Genomic DNA, 24,359 nt, shown 5'->3' with positions numbered 1-24,359 from the left:
AGTGTACTAATAGGCATTCCCTTGGACAAACTGTATGACTGGGAGAATGACTAGAGGGCATGGGGAACAGGGCAATCTGCTAGAAGAGGGAGGAGCAGTACATGGAGGAAATTTTCAGTTGAAGGCCGTATCTTCCCAGGATATTCATTATTTGAAATGAAAAATGAAATGAAATGAAAATCGCTTATTGTCACGAGTAGGCTTCAAATGAAATTACTGTGAAAAGCCCCTAGTCACCACATTCCAGCGCCTGTCTGGGGAGGCTGTTACGGGAATCGAACCGTGCTGCTGGCCTGCTTGGTCTGCTTTCAAAGCCAGTGATTTAGCCCTGTGTTAAACAGCCCCAGCCTCAGTGACAAACAATGGGCGGGATTTTCCCCTACCCGGCGGCGTGAGGGGGTCCCGGCGTAGCGGAGTGGCGCCAACCACTCCGGCATCGGGCCTCCCCAAAGGTGCGGAATTCTACGCACCTTTGGAGGCTAGGCCCGTGCCGGAACGGTTGGCACCATGCCAACTGGCGCCATAACCGGCACCAACGGCCTTTGCCGCCCACCCCGGGGCATGCCGAAAGGCCTTCGCCGGTTCGCGCATGCACTGATGGTGACGTCAGCGGCTCACCACCGGCGCATGCGCGCTGGGGGATTCTCTTCCACCTCCGCCATGGTGTAGGCCATGGCGGCGGCAGAAGAGAAAGAGTGCCCCCACGGCACTGGCCCACCCGCCGATCGCTGGACCCGATTGTGGGCCTGGCCACCATGGGGGCACCCCCCCCGGGGTCCGATCGCACCGCGGCGCCCCCATAAGGGAAGTAACAGGGGCTCTGTATTCTAAGAGAATGAGCTGTATTTCATTCCCTCTTGTTAAAGAGAACCAGACAGATTGTGTGTATGACTGACTTCCCCATGGTTCCAAGTGCCATTGACTGCACACACACCACACCATGGGTATTGCATCTCAACTCTGCCCTATATCAAAACCAAAAGAGATTCCATCCAAAAGAGATTCCAGGCGCTAAATGTGGAACCGGTGTGTGACTATAGGCTGTGAATCATGCAGGTCAAAGCGTGAAATCCTGGTAGCAGGCAGGATAGCCACACTGCGCCAGATGCACTTGGGCCATCATGACAAACCAAAGGATAGGTATTGGTTGGCAATTGCTATTCGCTGATGACTCATGGGTATAACTCATGCACGCAGCATGCACACAGTGAAAGTTAATTCTGCTGCATGAAACGTGCTAAAGCAGACCGCTGCTAATTCAACTAATTCAAGTGTATAACTCCAACCCGATTTCCCATTCAACAGCAGTGTCAACCTTACCTACTCTCTGTCACTGACCATTACACCATTTACTAAGACACAACAGCAGCATTTTGTGCTGGTGGTTTTGGACTCGTCCTTTGGGGCTTGGAGGGAAGATGGGTTAGAGCGGTTTGGTGACTTGTTTGTAGATGGGAAGTTCGTTAATTTTGAGGAGTGACTGGAGAAGTACAAGTTTCTAAGAGTAAACCAGTTTCAGTACTATCAAGTGCAAGACTTTGTACACAAGGAGGTCGCTTCCTTCCCCCTGCCTCCCCTCCCCAACAGCCCGCTCTCGGTGATGGACAGAATTCTCTTGGTTGTTGATGTAGTAGGGGGAAGGATGCTGGAGATCTATGGTCGGCTGGTGTTGACGTTGCAGGTCCCATTGGACGAGATTAAGAGGAGGTGCGAGGAGGAGTTGGGCCAGGGGTTTGGGGGCGGGGGCACTGTGAGGAGCAAGGCTCTATACAGAGTCAGAGTCAACCCCAGCTCCTCGTGAGCTAGGCTCAGCCTGATTCAATTTAAGGTGGTGCATCAGGCACATCTGACGAGGGCACGAATGAGTGGATTTTTCTCGGATGTAGAGGATAAGTGGAGTGGTGCTCTACATACATCATACATATGCATCATGTACACATGTTCTGGTCCTTTAGTAAGGTGTGAGCTGCTGAGTCTCCTTCTTCAGCACTATGTCAGGTATTCCTCGGCTTGATTTGGAACCATGTCCTCTGGTGGCTATTTTTGGGGTCTGACATTTACCGGAGTTGCAGACAAGCGGGGAAGGCTGATGCTCTTACCTTCACTTTCTTAATTGCCCGAAGGTGAGTTCTGCTTGGTTGAAAGTCTTCGGCCCCGCCCAGTGTGAGGCATGGTTAAGTGACCTGATGGCATTTCTGTACTTAAAAAAAGCAAGTATTTAATGAGAGGATTGGCTGAAGGGTTCTACTGAATCATTTATTTCCTATTTTAGAGAGTAGGTCATTGTCGGATGTTAGGCACCGGGGGAGGGGGGCGACATCGGGAATTGGTTGTTGCTTTTTGGGGTTTAGAGGTGTGGTGGAACGGTTGAAATATAAACTATTTGACGTACACATATGTAAAGATGTTATATTGAAAATTTGCTAATAAAAGTATTTTTAAAAAGCCTTCACCTTCAAGTTTCACATGTACGATCAGCATCAGCAAGATGCACTTCCAAGAATTCTCTTTCATTCAGGACACAACAATCCTGATGGTGTAGATTTCGAGAATTCCGTTTTAACCAACCAATCACACCTGAGATCACAGTTTGGACACTTCTTGGAAATCACCTAGCTCTTTAGCACCTCCGAGCTATTCACCCAACTTTCCAGGTTTTAGATCTTTTTAACCAGCTTGCACAGTACCTCCAGGGTTCCTGTCTTCTTTTGTGCCAAAGAGACAAGCTTACTTCTTCTGGGGCGGTGGTCAGGGAACTGGAGAATTGTAAACATTAAACTTGTGTTCAAGAAAACATATAAGGATAAACCCAACAACTAGTCAGATTAAACTCCTGTTGGGAAAGCTTTTGAAAGAATAATTTGGACAAATGTGAACATACAAACATAGAGATTAAGAGCAAGAGTAGATCAATGTGCCTCTTAAATCTGCTCCGGCTGCTTTTAAATAAGATCATGGCTGGTAAGATTGCTGCTTCAATTCACCTACCCCTGGTAAGCTTTGATTCCCTCATCTACTTCTGCCTGAAAAATATTCAATGACCCTGCCTCCACCTCTCTCTGGGGAAGAGAGTTCCAAAGACTCTGAGAGAAAGAATTTCTCCTCATCTCCTCTTAAATGGAAAATCTCTCCTCCCCAGAGAGCGGTGGAGGCAGGGCCATTGAATATTTTTTAAGGCAGAGGTAGATAGATTCTTGACAACGAGGGAACACAATTTAAAAATAAGCGTTCCAAAGACTGAGAGAAAGAATTTTTCCTCATCTCCTTTTGAAATCTCTTATTTTTAAATTGTGTCCCCTAGTTGTAGTCTCTCCCACCCAGGAAAACATCCTTTCAGCATCCAGCCTGTCAAGCCCTCTCAGGATTATCAATAAAGTAACCTCTCATTCTTCTGAACTTCAATGGATATGGACTTAGCCTGTCCAACCCAGCTATAAGTCGCATTTATATAATTTCTTAAATAACAAGACCAAAACTGTACAGTATTTCAGATATTGTCCAAGCAGCAGCCTGTACAACTGTAGTGAAAAAATCCCTACTTTTACATTCCATTCCCCTTACAATAAATGACATCATTCTACTTGCTGTACCTGCATATTAAGATTTTGTGATTCAGGCACTAGGACAGATTCCTCCATACATCAGTGTTCTGCAGTCTCTCCTCATTTAAACAGAATCATAAAATCCCTGCATTCGACCCATCAAGTCTGCATCAACCCTCCAAAGGAATACCCCACCTAGGCCCACAGCCCCACCCTAACCACGAAACCCCACCTAATCTTCGGAGACTAAAGGGCAATTTAGAATGGCCAATCCACCTAACCTGCACATCTTTGGACTGTGGGAGAAAACTGGAGCACCCGGTGGAAACCCACGCACACACGGGGAGAAAGTGCAAACTCCATACAGTCATCTAAGGCTGTAATTGAACCTGGATCCCTGGCTCACCACTGTGCCAGTGTGCCGTAATATGCCGCTTTTCTATTCTTCCTGCCAAAGTGGACAAGTTCACATTTTCCTACAACGTACCCATCCACCTAATTTTTGCTCACTCACATAACCTATCTATATTCCTTTGCAGGCTCTTTATGCCATCTTTACATCTTACTGTCCCACCTATCTTTGTGTCATTAGCAAATTTAGCAACCATACATTCAGTCCCTTCATCCAAGTCACTGAAACAAGTTGTAAATAGTGAGGCCAAGCAGTAATCCTTGTGGCACTCCATCTTGCCAACAAAAATGACCCATATATGTCTACTCTTTATTTCTGTTAGCTAACCAATCCTCTATCCATGCTAATATTGTATCCCCTACATCATGAGCTCTTATTTTGCGCAATAATCTTTGATGTAGCATCTTGCCAAATAGCTTCTGGAAATCTACATACAGCACTGCCATAGGTTAGCTTTATCCATGCTGCTCGTTAGTTTCGCAAAGAACTCCAATAAATTAGTCAAACATTTCCCCTTCACAAAATCAGGTGGGCTCTGCCTGGTTGCATTGAGATTTTCTAGTGCCCTGCGATGAACTTAATAATAGATTCCAGCATTTACAACAGATGTGAAACTAGCTGGCCTGTAGTTACCCGCTTTCTGTTACTCTCCTTTCTTGATAGAGGAGTCACGTTTGCAACATTCCAATGGGGCCTTTCCAGAATCTAGGAATTTCGAAAATTAAAACCAATGAGTCTATGAATTCAGCAGCTGCTTCTTTTAAGCTCCTAGGATGAAGTCAATCAGGACATGGCAGCTTTTGATTCCAATAAATGTTGTGATACCTGTTCCCTGGTGATTGTGGTAATTATTTAAGTTTCTCCCTCCCTTTCACCTCCAGATCACAATTATTTCTGGGTTGTTATTTGTATCCTCTGCAGTGAAGACTGATACAAATTATTTGTTCACTTAATCCTCTGTTTCTTTATTAATTCCATTATCAATTTCCCATTCTTAACCTGCATAAAACCTACACTTCCTTAACTTATACTTTTGTTTTAAAAACTTATCATGCTTTAATTTTGCTGGTTACTTCTCTCTCGTACTCTAATTTCTCCCTCTTTGTTGATTTTAATCATTCTTTTCTGTTCTTTAAATTCTGTCCAATCTTCTGACCTATCTTTCAACCTTGCAGAATTATATGCTTTTATTTTATCTTTAACTTTACTGTGTTTACTTTAGAGTGACAGTGTGAGGAAATTAACAGTGAACTTGAGATGAAAACAAAATAATAGAGGAATAATGAGGTGTGATTTATTTAACCAGATTAGCAGGCATCTAGAGACATTGAGGTGCAAGTGGCCATGTCAAAACATCGTTTACCAGAGATCAGTAAGGCTAAACAAATTATAATTTCTAAAGGTAAGGAATTTGAGAGATACAAACAGTCAAATCCACAGAGTGGGACGTCAAAGAGACTGAACAGTATAATTACTAGCATCCTCGTTGGGGAAGGAGGCTAGTTCACCATCTCTCCCTCCAACAACCAGGCAGGCCAGTTCCATCTACGATCCGAGCCATGGAAGCTTGTTCCATCGAACATTTAGAGCCATGGCAAATTGCACATATTCCCCTCTAAAAGGTGCAGTTGCATGCCTTCGCTGAACCCGGAAAGACATTTTCCCAGACTTGGTCTCCAAAGTGATATTGCGTGGTAACTGTTAACTGGATAAGAGTCACTAAAATTGGATGTTGCTTGGGAAAGGGGTGTCTCAGTGAGTTGTCAGGGTCCGTACTGTTTGTTCTAATTTATTCAGTTTATTCCCTTACTTTACATGTCTTTTATTTTTGCTGTAACATGTTTGATCTATGAATGTTTAATGGACCTGTGACTTTAAGGCAAACAGCCTGTCCCTTTAATTCAATAAAGCAGGATCCAGAAGGCTGGGTTGATTTAGACCAGTGATTGTCGATTGGCCAGTGTCAGTCATGACTTGGTTTGATTGATTTGCCTCGTGGCCAATGAATTGCCCAAAAGGCTGTGTTTTGCCCGGTAACAGGTGGTGATTGGATCTGATTCCACTGGAATGTTCTCAGAATCATGAGGTTGCAGTTTGGTTATTGATTCTGCAGTTTGGATGGAGGGTTCTAAGGAATTCTCTCCCAAAAGATCCACCTAAAAGACTGTCCATAAGGCCATTGTGAGAGCTGACTCGCTCTCCAGCAAGACTGGGTGTTATTCTCTCAAGACTACAAAGGCTTGAAGTCAAACCACAAGCTAGAAACAGGGCTTGATGTGAGATAAAGGGTGGGATTCTCCACCCCGGGATGCCCGGAATGCATTTCCAGATGGGACGGAGAATCGGGGGATGGGGGAAAATCGGGATCAGTGGCAGGCGGCGTTACTAACATGATGCTCCGACTCCCCATTAGTGGCATGAACCAGGAGCATGATGCGCACCGGTGGGGGATGTAAATAAATGCAAATGGGTTTCAATGACCCATTTGTATCTATTTAGTAGGCTTGGCGTAATGCTTCGGCCTCGCGTGATTGCGGCCGGGAATCACCTGGGCGTGGATCACTTGTGGTCTCAGAAATCGTGAGGCTGTGATGGACCTCGCAGGGGGCCAAGGGTCCATCACGCCAGTGCCACATTGGTAGAGACACTCTGAGGGCAACCACTCCCCCAACAGTGCACTGCCTGCCCATGCCTGCTCTAGCAGACCCCGCCCTGTAGTCCAGACAGGGGCAATGAGAAGCATTATAGCTGTACCTTACCCTGCAGTTCCACGTGTCCATTCCTCGAAGGAGAGCAGCTATGCCTACTCTGGTTCCCACAGATCCATTATCTGCAAGCCATTCATAGCTTTCCAGTTGTGTCTGTGATTGACAGCTTCTGCAGCACTAATCATTCATATCCCTTCACGCGTCAGTGGTCTAAATGGTGAAATCCCAATGTTTGTAAACATTGACTACATCAAAGAAATGTAAGTGCATTCCAAGCACTAAATGCATTTCAAACACTCAAATGTGTGATTTCACCGCATTTACCTCCTGCTTGGGACAGCATGGTGGCACAGCGCCAAGGGCCTGGGTTCAATTCTGGCCTTGCGTGTGGAGTCCGCTGTGTGTGAAGTTTGCATGTTCTCCCAGTGTCTGCGTGGTTTTCCTCCCGGTGTTCCGGTCTCCTCCTACAGTCCACAGATGTGCAGATTAGGTGGTTTGGATATGCTAAATTGCCCCTTACTGTCCAGGGTTATGTGGGTTCGGTGCGTTTACGGGTTTGAAGGGATAGGGTGAAGTTAGGGTGATCTTTCAGAGCATCGGTGCAGTTTCCATGGGCCGAATGACCTTCTTCTGCACTGCAGGGATTCTAAGATTCTATACACCCCGGGGGAGACAAGGCGGGTCCCGTCACTGCCGTACCTAGGGGTAGGGGGAACACCTAGGCAACTGGAGGTTGGGGCTACTGTGCAGGGGGGTGTCGGGGACAATTTACATTGGGGGAGGGTGTGGCCCGCCGCGGGTCTTCACTATTGGGCCACCCGTTAAAGATGACGACCTGACAGTGGGATTCCCTGGGAATCCCTCATATTCACTGAACACTGAACTGCATCCCGCTTTACGACTGCAGGATTATAAAACTGGTGCAATTCAGCTCTTGCAGGAGAATATAGGGCGGTATTCTCCGACACCCCGCTGAGTTGGAGAATCTCTGGGGGGGGGGGGGGTGCGGAACCCGCCCCAATGCTAGATGCTGTATTCTCCGGTGCCGTTTTTCAGGCGGGGATAGCATCCCCGGCCACGGGGCCGCTGGATAGTGGCGCCTCCTGCTATTCTGCGGGCCCCGATGGGTCGAGTGGCAGTCCATTTCTAGCCAGTCCCACATCCGCCGTGGGCGGTCCTCGGTAGCCAAGCCCACGATCGGGGCCCACCGATCTTCGGGCGGGCCTGTTCCGTGGGGGCACTTCTTCCTTCCACGCCGAGCCTCTGTAGGGCTCCGCCATGGCCGGCACAGAGAAAAGAACCCTTCACGCATGCGTCAAAATATGCTGGCCGTTCCACGCATGCCGAACTTGCGAAGTCCCTTCTTCAGCGCCCGCTGGAGCGGCACCAACCCATCTGCCGTCCACCTAGCCCCCGAAAATTCCTCACCTTGGGGGCCCATTGACGCCGGAGTCATTGGCGCTGGTTTTCCCGCCGGCTTGGGGACTTAGTCCCCGGAAGGGAGAATCCTGGCCATAGTCTCCCAAACAGAAACCCATCCAAAGTGTCTCAAGAAAGAAATGACTATTGGAAAATTTTAGGAAAATCAGATTATAAAAGTCAATTTAAAGTTAAAAACCTAGGGTTAGAGTATATTTGACTGCAATGGTCATGTTTTAAAAAAAAGAATTGTTCTGCGGGGCCTGCATGGTTTTAGCAGCCAGAAGGTAAAATTGGCAAAGGAATGAGTTTTTCAGTCTAGACTAACGCATCATGGTTTCATTGAGGAAGTTCATGGGGAGTTATTGGCATTTATGATGGCGTCAACACTTAGCCTCAGGATCAGAGAATCCTGCCCAGTTTTCTTTCCCAGATGGGTAATTTTTGAAAAAGGGTAATAATATTTTAAAAAGGAGAGCAGTCTTGTCCCAGGACAAAGAAGAAACTGAAACAACCTAGTTGAAGCAGCTTTTGGAAGATATTCAGCCAGAGTCTGAAGGGGTTCTAACAGGAGCCCGGATCTGTTCTGATCAACAACTGACTGTAGAAAAAAGTCATTATATATCACACACAAATGAATAGCAAGAAAGGTCTTGCTCCAACTGCTCTTTATTAAAAATGGGTACAAAAGGTAAATAATACATCATAGTAAATAACTCGTTATTTTCATTGTTGGATGTCTTTTGCAAAGCAATGAAATCTGTAAATTATACTTTCATCATTGATTTTTTTTCCATGTAAACCATCAGTCCATTACACAAAGCAGAGATTTAAAACAAAATTTGCTCAAGGAAAGCAAATAAAACATTCTCCTACAGAGGTAAGATAAAATAAACACACAGCTGCCAAGGGTTTGGAATTTACTTCTCACATTTGTTCTTTCTCAGTATTTCCACACACACTGCACGTTGCTTGATTAGCAACATGGGCTGCAACCAATGGCAGTCACTAGCAAAGTGAACTGGCTTTTTTTTCTCTCCCATTTAGAATTCCGTGAAGTGCCTGGCGGCAAGCTTGTTATTAACAATGGACAGTATAGGGAAGTATAGTTGGAAACTCTGTACAGCATCTCATCACCCATTTGTTCAATTATTTTTAAACCGTTTTGATGACATTTGGTGACTCAGCAAATGGCCATCATCACTGTGCACCTTTTGCAAGTTGCAGCAGTTTGAATTCTGCATTAGAATTAATATTTTATTCCAGCCAGGATTGAGCTACAGAGTTAAAATGCAAAGCAATACAGGAGAGGCAGCAGTGTAAATTAACAGATTTGTTTTAATCAATTATTTTTCTTTCCAACCCTTAATGAAGTGAGCTTCAAAGATTAAAGTCCAATAATGAATTATAGGGAGCTGATTCATGCCCTCCAGCTAGCGTTAGTTGTAGCCTAATACTTACCCCAACAAATGCAGATCAGATAAAAGAACAAAATAATTCTCCCCCACCGCAAACAAATAAATACACCAAGCTCAACTTAAATTTTCTTTATTGTTCCACCCTAAATATTGAAGCACTGCAGTTTCTGTCTAGCATGCTATCCTGGATGACATCCTGATATCTGAAAGATTTGATAAAAAAGCTACCATAAACATTCATTTGAATGCACACGCCTTTATTTTTACTTGGAATTACTCTTTCCTAAATTTTTGACAAAAACGGAGTATTGAATAGTTAAGGGGCTGGATTCTCCCCAGCCCCACGCAAAAGTCGTGTTTGGCGCAGGGGCGGAGAATCCACTTTTACAACAGGATCGGGCCCGCGCCGTTCCCACGGCTCTCTGGTCCCCGGAGAATTACGCGGTGTGGCTGGGGAGCCACTGCCACAGGCCCTCCCAGTGATGCTCTGGGCCCGACCAGACAAATTCCCGACAGCGTGGTTCTAATCACGTCTGGCCAGTCGGGACTCAGTCTGTGGCCGTATTGGTGGGTGCAGGGGGATCAAGTACCCCGGGGGGGGGGGTCCTAATGGGCGGCTGGGGCTGCGATCTGGCGGGTTAGATCGAGCGGCGCGGGGACGATCATTGGGACCTTCTTTGTTGGTCCAGGTCCGCCGGGTGAGTCCGCCATTGTATTCGGCTCGGCCGTTGCAGGCTCGCAACCGGAGGTGCGGGGGCCCGTATCCACAGCTGAAGATGCAAGAAGCACTCCAGGGCCCTGCCAGCCCCTTCAAGATAGGTGGATAGCTGTAATTTTGTTTAAGGAAAGTCTGCCGTGAAACGGCAACGTTTTTACACCGGCGTGGGGACATAGCCCCATTTTGGCATTTTGGGGAATCCAGCCCAAGGTATTTCAAATGGCTGATATCAACTTTACAATGTGAACTGAACTACGCAAGATTGCACCAGGGACTTGCTTTCAATGGGACTGAAGGACACATGGTGCAACAGCACCTGCAAAAACATTGTACCACTTTACCGGCATTTGTGGCATGGAGCAGACCATCTATTATGGAGGGGGAACCTGCCAGAAAAGGGGAGGCAGGGGGAGGAGCAGGTTTAAAAAGAGCCCTGGCACAGCAACTAGAGAAAATTCTGCTGCTGTCAGCACAGCCAGATCTTAACAGCTCCCTTCAGAAGAGGGTCAATCATCCTGAAATGTTGGCAGATTTGGAGGTCCAGTTGAGAACCAAGATCAAAGCATCACACATCCCCTCCTCCCATCCTTGACAGACCCTACATCATCATTCCAAGTGATAATAGACGAGTTTCATCCTGGCAAACAAAGGAATCCAGAAATGAGAAATTGAAAAAATAAAAACAGGGTGTTTGTATCAGCTGAAAGTCTTTATTCCAGCAGTCACAATAACTGTTGACATTTTCCAAAGGGCTATCATTCCTGACTAGAAATTTATCTTCTTCCAACTTTGCCACCCGTAAAATCACGAGTTCTATTTGCAGCAGATTATAGTTCTGCCACAAATAGAAGTTGGCACTGCACATTGGGTCCGAGAGTAATCAGGTCCTGATGACTTTCACTGGGAATTTTCCTCTGAGTCGCTACGGTCTTTCCATGTACGAAACAGAAGGCGGAATCCAATTCATAGCTGTAGATTATTTTCTTTGATTAATTAAAATGACATGTGGATTAACCGGCTGCCCAACTTAAAATTGGCCAAACGAAAGCAGTCCAGATAAAAAAGCTCCTAGTGATAATCCTGATTAAGATGGGCCTGAGTTAAAATCCCTATTTTTCCCTAAAGGAGGTAAATTCCCAAGTAAGACTAACAAAACCATGTTGTTTAAAAAAATATAACCCTCCATAACTGAGAACTGTAAAATTGTAAACTTGACCTCAGAAAACAGAATAAAGAAGAAACCCAGCTTTAACCCTCTAAACCTATTAAGGGGTGACTTCTGCAGAACGTCTGTCACTATTCTGCTAAAACGTCAATGAGATTTCTGGAGGAACCCCATGTAAACAAGATACATGCTGAGCATTTGCCTAAATTACGGCAGTGTAGCAGGGGAAGCCCTGAGGAAAGCAACAAGGAATCAGACTTCAGAAAATTCAAAGATAGAAAACTATGATGATCCATAGAAAATTTCATAACAAGTTTCTGCAAAAATAAAGCCATATTAAAATTATACTTGTCCCCTATACTTTGACATTGTCCACTAAACGCTCCATTCTATTGAGTTTACGTTTATTCTTTGGCATCGATTTTGCATACAATCCATTCTTGATCAGATGCTCCTTGCTGTGATGGATCTGAGCTCCATGCTGAAGCTGGAATGAGCACAAAGCTTGAAGAGGACGCAGGATAACCTGTAGATTTAAAACAACAAAAATGACTGATAATTCAGAAGTTATACTTATTTATTGATTCCGTTAATATGCCTTTAAAGGATGGCATCATCACATCATATGATCTGCATAAGATACTGCGTCAATAAAAAAGGCATACACCCCATGGTGGATAAAGTTAAGGCCATCAAAGAAGCACCAACCCCACAAAATACACCAGAATTAAAATCTTTCCGAGGCCTCGCAAACTATGTGAAATTTATTCCAAACTTGGCCACTTTACGGTTATACCTGCAGACAATGTTGCAAAAGCACCAGAAGTAGTCATGTCAGGTGCCACAGGATGAAGTCTTCATAAAGGTGAAGTAGCAGTTACTATCATCAAAGATCCTGACTCATTACGACCCCAAGAGTGAACTGGTGTTAACACATGATGCCTCTCCATATTGATTAGGGGCAGTCCTTTCCCATCGATGGGACACTGGCACAGGGAGAGATCTATAGCATATGCATCCAGAACCATCGCGGACATGGAAAGACACTGTTCTCAGATTGAAAGGGAAGGATTAGCTATTATTTTTGGGGTGACGAAATTCCATCCATATATCGATGGCCAATATTTCACAATCGTAACAGACCATAAACCCCTGGCTGGGCCTTTACAAAAAGAATAAAGCAATGCCCCACATCACCTCGGCTCGGGTCCAATGTTAGGTATTACTGTTAGCAGCCTAAAAATACTCACTCGATCACCACCCAGGAACACACATGAATAGACTGAGGTACCTCCCACTTCACACAAGCTTCGCCCCTCTGCTGGCATTGGAAAAAGTCATCATGACCTTGAACTTTCTGGATACCTTGCCAGTATCTGCGAAGCAGATTCACTGGCAAAGTTCCACCAGATGATTACAGTGGCAGAATTAGACGATACCCCACAGATTATATAAAGCCTTCCCTCACCAAAGGATAAGTGCTGAGTGTAGAGGCCATCATCCTGTGGGAAGCCCGAGTAGTCGTCCCTCACCCAGATCGGTGTCCAATCCTGACAGAATTACACAATGGACATCCTGGGGTATTCAAGATAAAAATGTTCGCAAAGAGCAAAGTCTGGTGGCCCGGCTCAATACAGACATCAAGAATCTGATGAATCAGTACTCCTTGTAGCAGGAGAACCAGATGCTCCCGGGCGCAATTCTCCCATCGGGAGACGAAGTCCCACCGCCAGAGTGAAAACCGGAGTGTTTCACTCCAGCATCGTAGGCCGCTCCCAGCCTCCTATTCTCCCGCCCTCGGGGGGGGGCGAGGAGTGGTGTCACGTCATTTACATGGGCTGGACCTTGGCGCCGCGTAAATGTCGTCATCCACGCAAGCGCAGTTGCCGTCCTCCCCGCGGCCGCCCCGCTAGAAGATGTCAGATGGATCTTGCGGGGCAGCGGAGGAAATGAGGTCCTCCTTCAGAGAGGCCGGCCCGTCAATTGGTGGGCACCGATTGCGGGCCATACCCCTTTTGAGGCCCCCCCTCGGTGCAAGAAACCCCCCCCCCCCCCCCCCAGCATTCCAGAGCTGATCCCGCTGGCAGCGACCAGGTGTGGACAGCACCAGCGGGAACTTGTCGTGTTGGGCAGGCCGCTCGGCACATCTGGGCCGGAGTAACGCTGCTCGCCCATTACAAGGGAAGGCCGTGAAAGAAACACCCCGGCCACCTGAGAGGCACGGAACCCACTCCGGCAGAGATCATTTCAGAAGAGACTAAGTCCTTATAGCCCATTAAGACTACCTCAGGTTAGGGAACTGAGTCTATGAGGGACCCGAACGTCGCTCTCCCTGACGATGAAGATTCGGAGTCCAGAATGGAGACTGAGTAGATTGATACTCTGCTAGAGGTCAGCACTGAAGATGAGCCTCCACTTGTAGCCCTTCAACGCTCAACAAGGAAACAATGATCCCCAGTCCGCTTCACAGCTCCCAATCCGGCTCCATCCTGCTGCTGACTTGAGGCCTTGTATCAAGTGACAGGAGTGAAGGGGAACATTCAGACTTATGCGGGGAGGGATGTGATAACCCTCACAAGGACCATGAAGATACTGAGTGATCTCCCTGTGGGTTTCATAGAATAAGAGTTCCTGTGGTGAGCGGGCGGTGGCCTGCCCAGCTGGGGCTTGTTAGCAGGATGTTTAAACGTAGCTCCCAGCAGTCCCCTACAGTCCTGGTTTAAAGTAAACCAATTAGGTCTTTCACTCCATGCCTCCTGGAATATACTCATGGTAAAGTGCCCGTAATGACGTTCTCTCTCGGCCACATTACTGATTTTTATACTAAATAATTGTAACAACTGTCTCCATTTGGAATAACCCTGGTGTTCCGATCTCAAACTTTTTCTGGAAATTTTAGGGGGTTATGGTCCGTACATATGATTGTACCTCCGGAATTACTGGGAATGTAAAACTGAAAATGCTGTTTTTTCAGTACCAAGCTTAAAGTCCCTTTATCAACTTCTGTTGGGGACGATTTAATTTCTTGAGAAATAGCCCACAGGCTTCTCAATGTCAAGTTCATCTTCCTGTAGCAAATAAGCTCCCACACCAATATCACTAGCATCCACGGTCAGCTTAAACTGCTTGTTGTAATTTGGTGTAGCTAATACTGGTTTTGTTGTTAACACAGTTTATAAATCTTTGAATGCCGTTTTGCAGTCCTCCATCCAATTAAAGTGCTTGTTCTTCTTTAAGAGCTCTGTAGAGATGCTGCCACCTTGCAAAAGCTCGGCATGAACTTGCGACAGAATCCGCTCATTAAAATCCCTTTTCTTGTGCTGCGTTCCAGAAAATCCCAAATGGCCTGTATTTTTGCATCTCATGGTGCCATTTGACCATGTCCCAGATATGAAATTTGGGCTTCAGCAAATTGACTTTTTGTGAGATTCATGTTGAGATCGGCTCCTTTCAAGTGGTCAGTTATTTTATGGGGTGCAGACGTATATAGCAATGACTCAGACTTTTAATAACTTTCTTCATGAGTCTCTGAAACGTTGCAGGTGTATTCTTCATCCTGAATGGCATAACTTTGAATTGATAAAGTCCATTCAGCATCACAAATACGAAGATCTCCTTTGCCCTCTTGGTCAAAGTTACTTGCCAATAGCCCTTTAGCAAGTCTATCTTTGTAATGAATTTAGACTGCCAAACTCTTTCAGGCAATGTTCAAAATGTGGAATGGTAAACAAATCCCTCTTGGTGACGGTATTCACTCTCCTCTTGTCCACACAACACCTTTGGACGGGATTCTCCGATCGCCGACAACAAAATCGCGTTCGGCGATCGGCCAGAGAATGCCCATTTCCGACCAAATCGGGGGCTGCACCTCTTTTGCAACACTCCGCCCCCTTTAAAGTGGCATAATCGCAGAGTACACTGTGCACCGTATCAACAACCTCAAGGCGTTGCCTGAGGCCCAACCCCCGATGTTCTGCCCCCAACCGGCCAAATTCCTGGCGCCGTCAGTCTCTTGTGGTCTCACCCGTCGGGAACTCAACGTGGCAGCTGCAGACTCAGTCCAGCACCACCAAAGTCACGGGAGGCCCGATCTGTGGGCAAGAGAGACTTTGTGAGGGGCTGGGGGCACTGTTGGGGCATTGCCCAGGGCTTGCAAGCCTGCCAAAAGGGGACATTATTTTGCAGTCTGGGTCCGCACGCGGCCAGTGCCATGTTGCACGGCCGATAGAGCCGGGTGCTCTATACTGCTCGGATGCTAGCCCCCAGCCAAACGATAGATCAGTGGCCGTTTTGCGCCGAACGTCTGGGCATAAAACACCACTGTTCCCATGCCAGCGTGAGGACATAGCCTCACAATTGGAGAATCCAGCCCTTTTGTGGTCCATTCGGCTTTGGCACCAGTACAATAGCAGAGCTCCAATTACTAGAACTCAATTAAATAATGTCACTTTGGAGCATATATTCAATTTGCTCTTGTATTTGTGATAACATTTCTGGATTTAACTTATATCGATACTGCTTTGTCGCCCACATCAACATCATGCATTGCTACCTCTGTTCTACCTAATTTATCTCCACAAATACATTAAAAGGACTGCAGGAACTCTTTCAATTCGCTCCGGCTCTTATCTGAAAGATAATTGAACCAGTCCTTTAAATTTTTCATTACTTCTCATAACCCAAATGAATTTTAGGTAAGTCGCTGTCAGAATGTGACTCTTCTTCTCCCTGTTTCATTATTATCAACACCTTATGTTTGTAGTTATCTCCTCTATCCCAATACTCTTTTAGCGTGTTGATATTATACTCTGTCTATTATGTCTATTTGCCATGCATACCAGATAATTTACTTTACTCAGCTTTCTTTTGATTTGATACGGTGCAGTTCTTCCGGCTATCAGTTGTTTACCTGACATGGGTAAAAACAGGAGCACTTCTTTCCCTGCTATGAAATTGGGAGGTTCTGCTTTCATTCCCTGCTGTGCTGTCTGATATATTTGTTTTAATTTGAATCACCCTGTTGTAATTTTATCAAGTCTCTTTGAATTAAACACATCTGTCTCTTCCCCTTTGTCTGTTTCATCTTCATTCAGTTTGCTAAAGATCGTATCAGATAACCTGATCTCGCTTATCTCATCCTAAACTCGTAGTTCTTCACTCTTTTGTCTTATCTTAGTAGCCTGTGATCTTGTCACTACACAATCAAGAAAAACCCTGAATGGTCTGTTTGAAATTTCTCTGGAACTGAGTTTTCTATCAGCTGTTCAACCACAGTAGGCATCTACTGTGATTCTGCGACATCATTCCCTAGAATGAAATGAATCCCTGCAATGGGCAATGTTTCTACCATTCCAACAACCAGGGGTCCTGTCTTCAAGCTACTCCTTAAGTTTATTTTTACCAAAGGAATTTTTCTTGTTTCACCATGAATGCTGCTGACCAGAACCTCTTCCTTCAATATCCCTTCTAAACTACAAATATTTTTTTCTCACAACATTAGGGCTTGACTTGGACCTGTTTCTCTTAAAACGTTAATATCTTTCCCCATTCTTGTCTGTCCACATGGAAATACTCAACCGTTGCACACAAAATCCTTAAACACATCAGCCACCTGCTGGTCACTTTCGTTCCTATAGTTTTCTCTTTTCTTCTGTGCATACATCCTACCTGCATCTCCTGTTTTCCAGCCTCTGATTTCATATTTCCCATTTTAAGATCTATAACTCCAACTGACTATCCATTTAATCCTCAGCATGCTGACTTGGTTAGTCCAGTTTATTACAAAGAAAGCATCTAACTTTCCTCACTTCTCTTACCCCCTCAGCATTATCTTGTTTATTTTGAGGTGAAGTTTCCTTGGAGTTTTCAACCACTCCCTCTCTTGCTTGACTGTCCTTTCTCACACCTTCCCATTTTCTGTATTTTTCAAAATAAAAAGAGTGTCGTAATAAAGGCTTTGGCATCTGAACAAACTCATAATCGGCAGTAAACTCTGATGCATGTCTTGTAGTTTTAACTGTTTGTTTCTGCACATGAGGGTCGGTGCAGGGTTGATGGGCAAATGGCCTTCTTCTACACTGTAGGGATTCTATGTTAAGATTCTATGAGTCCTTATCATTGTCGGTTTTGAGTCTTTATATTCTTCCAATGGAATTACTTCTCGAAGGGCCTCATAGGTTTCCTCTATTTTAATGCTCTCATCCACCTATTAAAATTACTATTTAACCCTTTCAAATTCAACAAGTCTGTCTAGACCAGGGGTGGGCAAACTTTTCCGTGCAAGGGCCACATTCAGAAATTCACAATTCATAAAGGGCCGCATAGTATATTAAGTAAAATAATTACTTCACCCGGTTATGATTCTGGGCGCCTCATATAGAACATAGAACAGTACAGCACAGAACAGGCCCTTCGGCCCTCGACGTTGTGCCGAGCAATGATCACCCTACTCAAGTCAACGTATCCACCCTATACCAGTAAGTAACCCCATTAACCTTTAAAAAAAATTAAACAATTTTTTTTTTTTAATGACTTGGTGGGCCGCAGAAATACCTTTGGCGGGCCGCATGCGGCCCGCGGGCCGTAGTTTGCCCACCCCTGGTCTAGACTGTTTTCTTAAATTTTGAAACTTTTGTCTATAAGCCTCTGGTACTAATCCGTAAGCACTCAGTATAGCTCTCTTCACTGTCTCATATTCCCCAGACCTGCCCTCTGATAAAGTAATAAATCTTACACCAGGTTAAAGTCCAACATGTTTGTTTCAAACACTAGCTTTCGGAAAGCGAGTGTTTGAAACAAACATGTTGGACTTTAACCTGGTGTTGTAAGGCTTCTTACTGTGCTCACCCCAATCCAATGCCGGCATCTCCACATCATCTCTGATAAAACCGCATAGACTTCACTTGCCCGACCTGATGTGTTGGGCGCTCTGGATCCGTGAAACACATACAGGCCATCAACACTGAATATAGTTCAACACTATTTTATTAACTCTTATAAATTGCTAAACATACTATTACTGTGGGTTTACATGATGCTAGATTAACTAGGGACCTGTGCCTGTCCTAACCAGTCGAATCACTCAGCACGTGGTGAGAGTCTGTACTGTAACTGATAAGCTCTGGTGCTTCTGAGAGGCTGCATCCTGAATGAGCGGGAAAAGTGATGCCCTCTGTCTTTATAGTGAGTGTTCTAACTGGTGATTGGCTGCGGTGTTTGTGCATGTTGATTGGTCCTAGTGTATGTCCATCAGTGTGTGTGTCTGCACCATGATATACTGGTGTATATTATGACACGACCTACAAATTTATTTTGAAAGAGCAGTGTCCAAATGTCATGTGACCATTTCATATGTTTAACTATTTTCGCGAAGTTGTTAAAAAATGCCTCGCCGTGCCTTTCAACAAAGTTTGGAAGTGCTTGTACAAATCAAAACTTCTCCCCACTAGGTTCATGTCCAGACTACTTTTTTCTTCATCCTGGTCTGTTGTCCTGGTTGCAATTTACTGCATTTTAATTTGATGTTCTCTCTCTCTATCCTTTTCTCTTTCTGCCATTGCTAGCTTCTGCATTTCCACTTCCCTTTGGAAAGCTCCCTCTTTCTTGCATTTCTAATTTCTTCATTTCTAATTCTCTTTGTAATTGAATTTTAGCTTGTTCAATTTCCCATCTTTTCAAAGTACTGAGTCTGTCTGACATCACATATATCTTTAAATGGATTACTATTGTCTCAATTACTTCAGCGTTCTTAGTCCCTATAGATAATCCGAATTCCAATTTATCAGATAATTCCATCAATTTAGCTTTAGGTGCACCATTCAAATTTGCTATGGTAATATTGTCCAAATAAATCTGGGCGAAAGCAAGAACCATCTTTGCAGTTTTGTTATTTTAAACAGCATTTTCTCATTTGGTTCCACATATTCCTCACTCTCGTTATGTTTAAAAGGTCATAAATCCCCTACACTCAAAAGGATTTATGCATTTTTAAATTCTGGCGAAGAGCCCCCAATTTTGTTCAGAACCCCACTGATGTTACTTGTGAGAGTGTTCTTTAAAAAAATTCATTTACTGAATGTGGGCGTTGCTGGTTAGGCCAGCATTTATTGTCAATCCCTAGTTACCCTTCAGGAGGTGGTGGTGTGCTGCCTTCTTGGACCGCTTCAGTCCTTCAGGTGTAGGTACACCCACTGTGCTGTTAGGGAGGGAGTTCCAGGATGTTGCCCCAGCGACAGTTAAAGAACGGTGATAATATTCCAAGTCAGGATGGTGAGTGGCTTGGAGGGGAACCTCCAATATGGTGGGGTTCCAAGGTATCTGCTGCTCTTGTCCTTCTAGATAGTAGTGGCTGTGGGTTTGGTAGGTGCTGTCTAATGTGCCTTGGTGAATTACTGCAGTGCATCTTGTAGATGGTACACAAAGCTGCCACTGTTCGTCGGTGGTGGAGGGTTTGAAAGTTTATGTCTCAAAACCTCAAAGGATAACTTGAAATTCTTTGGTGTATTTTTGTTTGGAATAATATGATGAACAATGTACAACCCATTGAGGAACCAGACCAGCCATTGCGTTAAAAATTAATACAAAATATTTTTTAAAGTAAAAGAAAAGAAAAACCCACACGACAAAAGACTAACATACACCATGTCACTTTAAACATGTTTCCTCTGATTGCTCCGGTTTCCTCCCACAGTCCAAAGTTATGCAGGTTAGGTGGATTTGCCATTCTAAATTGCGATTAGTGTCCTAAAAGGTTAGGTGAGGTTACGGGGATAAAGGGAATAGGGTGGAGGCGTGGGGCTTAAGTAGGGTGCTCTTTCCAAGGGTCGGTGCAGACTCAAAGGCTGAATGGCCTCCTTCTGCACTGTAAATTTTATGATTCTATGAAACACAGTTTTATCTGAAGTTACCTCTTGTTCCCAAAATATATCCGCTTTGTCTGAACTAACCGAGACACCCCTTTTCCCAAGCAACATCCATTTTTAGTAACTCTATTTGGTAAAATCCAGTTAATAGTTGCCACACAATACTGCTGAGGTGACCAAGTCTGGGAAACATCTCTTCCTGGTTCAGCGAAGGCACAAAAGTGCATCTTTTAGAGGAGAATATGTGCAGTCTGCTGTGGCTAAGTTATCAATGGACCTCCCTGCCACACAACCCCCTCACTAAATATTCATACCTCACTGATGTCACTACAGCTTTTTAAAAACGAGATTCAGTCAAGGGAATTCCTCTGGCGGCACAAAGGTAAGTATAGCCCCTGGGGGAGAGGGACATACCTCGCACAGCCCCTCGTGGGAACCCAATCCGGGGTGGGGTCAGTTTCCAATTATGTGTGCTTGTGGCAGGGGCTAAGTGAGCAGTGAGGAGGGAACTTGCAGACACAGGGAAGAGCGGACACTGTGGGGTGGGGGGAAACACTGGTGATACTTCTACAGTGGTGGTAGTGGGGGGTGGGGGGCTGGTGATGGCCTGGTAAGGGGTGGGGAGTCTCCAATGATTGTCTGGGGGCAGGAGGAAGCACTTGATGCCTCTATGTTTGGGGGACCGGAGTTCAGGGGATGGCACACTCCAGCCCTTTAAAGGTGGCACCCCAATCTCTGTTGAACCAGGTTCCGGCTCTATCAGGCTCCACCCCCCCCCACCAGAGTGATGGCATAAACCATGCCCACTCATTTTCTTTCCATTAAAGATGCTCAAGATCTGGAATGAAAACTGGGCTGTGCAGCTGGAGAGCTACAAACCAGTTTTCAGTCTCAGCCTGACACTTTGAAAAAATATGGTACGATTCCACCCAACATTTTTCCGCAATCGGCACAATGGCCCTACGCATTCTCCGCACTTCCGGGGCTAGGTGGACGCGAGAGGGGTTGGCGCCACGCCAGCCGGCGCCGTAGGGACTGCGCGAGTCTGCACATGTGCCAAAGGGCTGGCGTGATCCTGCACATGCACGGAACCACCGAAGTATTCTGACGCATGCGCAGGGGGGTGTCTTCACCATGCCGACCATGGCAGAGCCCTACACGGGCCGGCGCGGAAGGAAGAAGCCTTCATGGCACAAGCGCACCCGCAGATCGGTGGGCCCCGATCTCTGGTCAAACCACCATGGGGGGGGGGGGGGGGGGGGGGGGGTCCACGCCGGCGGGACTGGCCAGAAACCGACGGCCACTTCGCCCATCGGGGCCCGGAGAATTGCCGAGAATTGTCAAAGGCCCCCGACCAGTGTGGCATGAACCCCGCCCCCACCTGAAAACCGGCGCCGGAGAATACGGCAGCCGGCGTCGGTGCGGGATTCACGCCACCCCCTGGCGATTCTCCGACTCGGCGGGTGTCGGAGAATCCCGCCCAGAATCTTTAAAGTGAAATAAGAAAATGCTTAACACTCTGTAATGATCTATACATTTCTTTCAGCACGATGGCTAGTAGATAGTAGTAATATGGGGCTTGCAGTGGGGCACATGGGCACAGAGAAAGATGAGGGGCGGTATTCTCCCCTATCCGGCGGGGTGGGGGGTCCCGGCGTAGCAGAGTGGCGCCAACCACTCCGGCGTCAGGCCTCCCCAAAGGTGTGGTTCCGCACCTTTAGGGGCTAGGGCCGCGCCGGTATGGCTCCCGCTCCACCAACTGGCGCCAATGGCCTTTGGCACCACACCGACCGGCGTCTGGGCCGGCCGAAAGGCCTTCGCCGGTCGGCGTGAGTCCACGCATGCGCCGGAGCGTCAGCAGCCGCTGACGTCGCCACCGGTGCATGCGCGGTGGAGGTGGTCTCTTCCGCCTCTGCCAAGGTGGAGGCCGTGGCGGCGGCGGAAGAAAAAGAGTGCCCCCACGGCACAGGCCGCCCAACGATCGGTGGGTCCCGTTCGCAGGCCAGGCCACCGTTGGGGCACCCCCCCCGGGATCCGATCACCCCGCGCCCGCCGCAGAACCCCGGGGCTTGCTCCCCCCGGCACCAGAGGTGGTTTAAACCACGTCGGCGGGAGAGGCCTGACAGCAGCGGGACTTCGGCCCATCGCGAGCCGGAGAATCGCCGTGGGCAGCCTGCCGACCGGCGGGGCGTGATTCCCGCCCCCGCCGATACCCGGGTGGCGGAGAATTCCGGCCACGGCGGGGCGGGATTTACAAAGACCCCGGACGATTCCCCGACCCTGCGGGGGGCCGGAGAATTCCGCCCGAGGTGTGCTACTTATCTGACACGTTTGAGAGAATGTTCAAAATGCAGACAGAGTGCATTATCTATTACTTCACGAAGATTTACTTCAGCGTCAGTTAGTGTTTCTTCCCACCCCTACAAAAATATTAAGACCATTCATAAACTTGTTTACATGCAGCATAGTTATTTTAGTAAACTCAACTCATTTGAATTTACTTAATGTCTCTGATGCATTAAAACCAATGAATTATTTTGTTCCTGTCAGCATAACTATACAATTTGCAACGTAACATGGGCTGCCTAGAATGCTGCACCTTGTGACTTCTTACCTCATGAATGCAATGGTTCTTTTCCACCACAGACAGTGCAAAGGCTGCACATTCCAGTGTAGAGAGACAAGTATTTGTTGGCTGAGTTCGAATTATGTATTGGCTCGATAAACTGGTTTTGAGTTGAACCTAAACGCAAAGAGAGGGATAAAGGTTTTCTTTTCTTAAAGCTATTCATTTTCTCATGAAAAATGACACAAATAGCCGACAGCAAAATGCAACATCATATGCAAGGTTATGTTGTGGTACAGGAGATAAAGACACTGACTGGTGTGCTACTGAACCAAGAGAACAGGAAGATTCCTAACTCAATTTTTATGAAGTTAGTGAACCTTAGCTATGGTGGGAATAGGGGTACACAATTACGATCAGAAGAGAAGGAAACAAAGCAGACAATATTCCTGCTCCAGATGGCAATGATCGCGGATGAAAAATGCAAAGCAGACACTAGGTTGGACAGAAGAAGGTTTCATGCCACAATATCGCCAACGTTTTGATAGACTGCAAACGTTCAATGCCAATGCCCACACACAAAAAGACCAGCTTCCAGTGGAACGTAACTTGGCATGACTAGTGTGGTCAATAATTGGCAGAATAATGGAACAAGTCATAAGGAAATGATTGCTGTGTCACCAAAAACAGAGAGTTAGAATGAAATTTCTCAAAACGTTCTGATGGTTCTGAGTGAATTAGCACATTTGACGATGCTTATTGTGTAAGAGTTAAAGCTAGATTCTAACAAACTTTTGATTTTGTGTCGTTATTATAGGGATATGAACATGAAGTTAAACATAAAACCTGATTGACACAGCCAGTTTTTTTAATTGAAGAAAACAAGCAGCAGTGAAAATTCAGATTCATAATAAAGAGACCAACAATGAATGAGACACATTGCAAGTGGGTTTGCCAATGGGAGAATCCAAATAAGTGTTTTTTGATAGCATTGTCGAAAGCATCTTTCATCACGATGCTAATAACTGAGAGTAGGTTAACGGGGCAGTGGTTAGCCAGATTGGATTTCTCCTGCCTTTTGAGAATAGGACAAAGCTGGGACATGTACTGGAACAACTTGGATAGGAATGAGGCTAATACTGGACTACAAGTCTTCAATACCCCAGCCAGGATGTTGTGGTAACACATTGCCTTTGCTGTATCCAATGCACTCAGCTCTTAAATGGAGTGAATTGGATTGGTTAGACTGGGAGACTTGAATCCTGTGATGGTAGAACTTGAGGAAGAGACCAAGATGGATAATTCACACCAAATGTCAAATTGAAAATAGTTGCAAATGCTTCAGCTTTGACTTATGGGTTGGTGCTGGGCTTCACCATTGTGTAATCCACTGAATGATAAATCCTTTGGGAAAAATGTGACGAGTATCAGTGATGCGTTACTCACATAAACATATTTGTTTTTAGACATGATACTTCCACAACAAAATTAAAATCCAATCCCCATAAAGGTTAACATCTCAATTGGCCTTAACCTTTTTATTACACACT

General features: G+C 45.9%; 1 protein-coding gene and 1 long non-coding RNA gene across 2 annotated transcripts in view; one reads left to right on the top strand and one right to left on the bottom strand.

The window, feature by feature from the left end:
• Positions 1-24,359, top strand: part of LOC119970436 — a 147,434-nt gene that overhangs the window by 109,125 nt on the left and 13,950 nt on the right. The gene's annotated exons all lie outside the window — the stretch shown is intronic.
• dtwd2 (DTW domain containing 2) overlaps positions 8,733-24,359 on the bottom strand; it is a 174,051-nt gene continuing 158,424 nt past the window's right edge. The window contains exons 5-6 of the mRNA XM_038805044.1: positions 22,858-22,986; positions 8,733-11,908 (exon numbers count right to left, since the gene is read on the bottom strand). Coding sequence (XP_038660972.1) covers positions 11,738-11,908; positions 22,858-22,986 — 300 coding nt within the window. The 3' untranslated portion in view covers positions 8,733-11,737. The remainder of the gene's footprint in view (positions 11,909-22,857; positions 22,987-24,359) is intronic.

Source organism: Scyliorhinus canicula, chromosome 8 (assembly GCF_902713615.1).
Source record: "Scyliorhinus canicula chromosome 8, sScyCan1.1, whole genome shotgun sequence".
Classification (NCBI taxonomy): Eukaryota; Metazoa; Chordata; class Chondrichthyes; order Carcharhiniformes; family Scyliorhinidae; genus Scyliorhinus; species Scyliorhinus canicula.
Note: the sequence above shows the minus strand (reverse complement) of the source record. Positions and strands in the feature narration are given on the sequence as shown.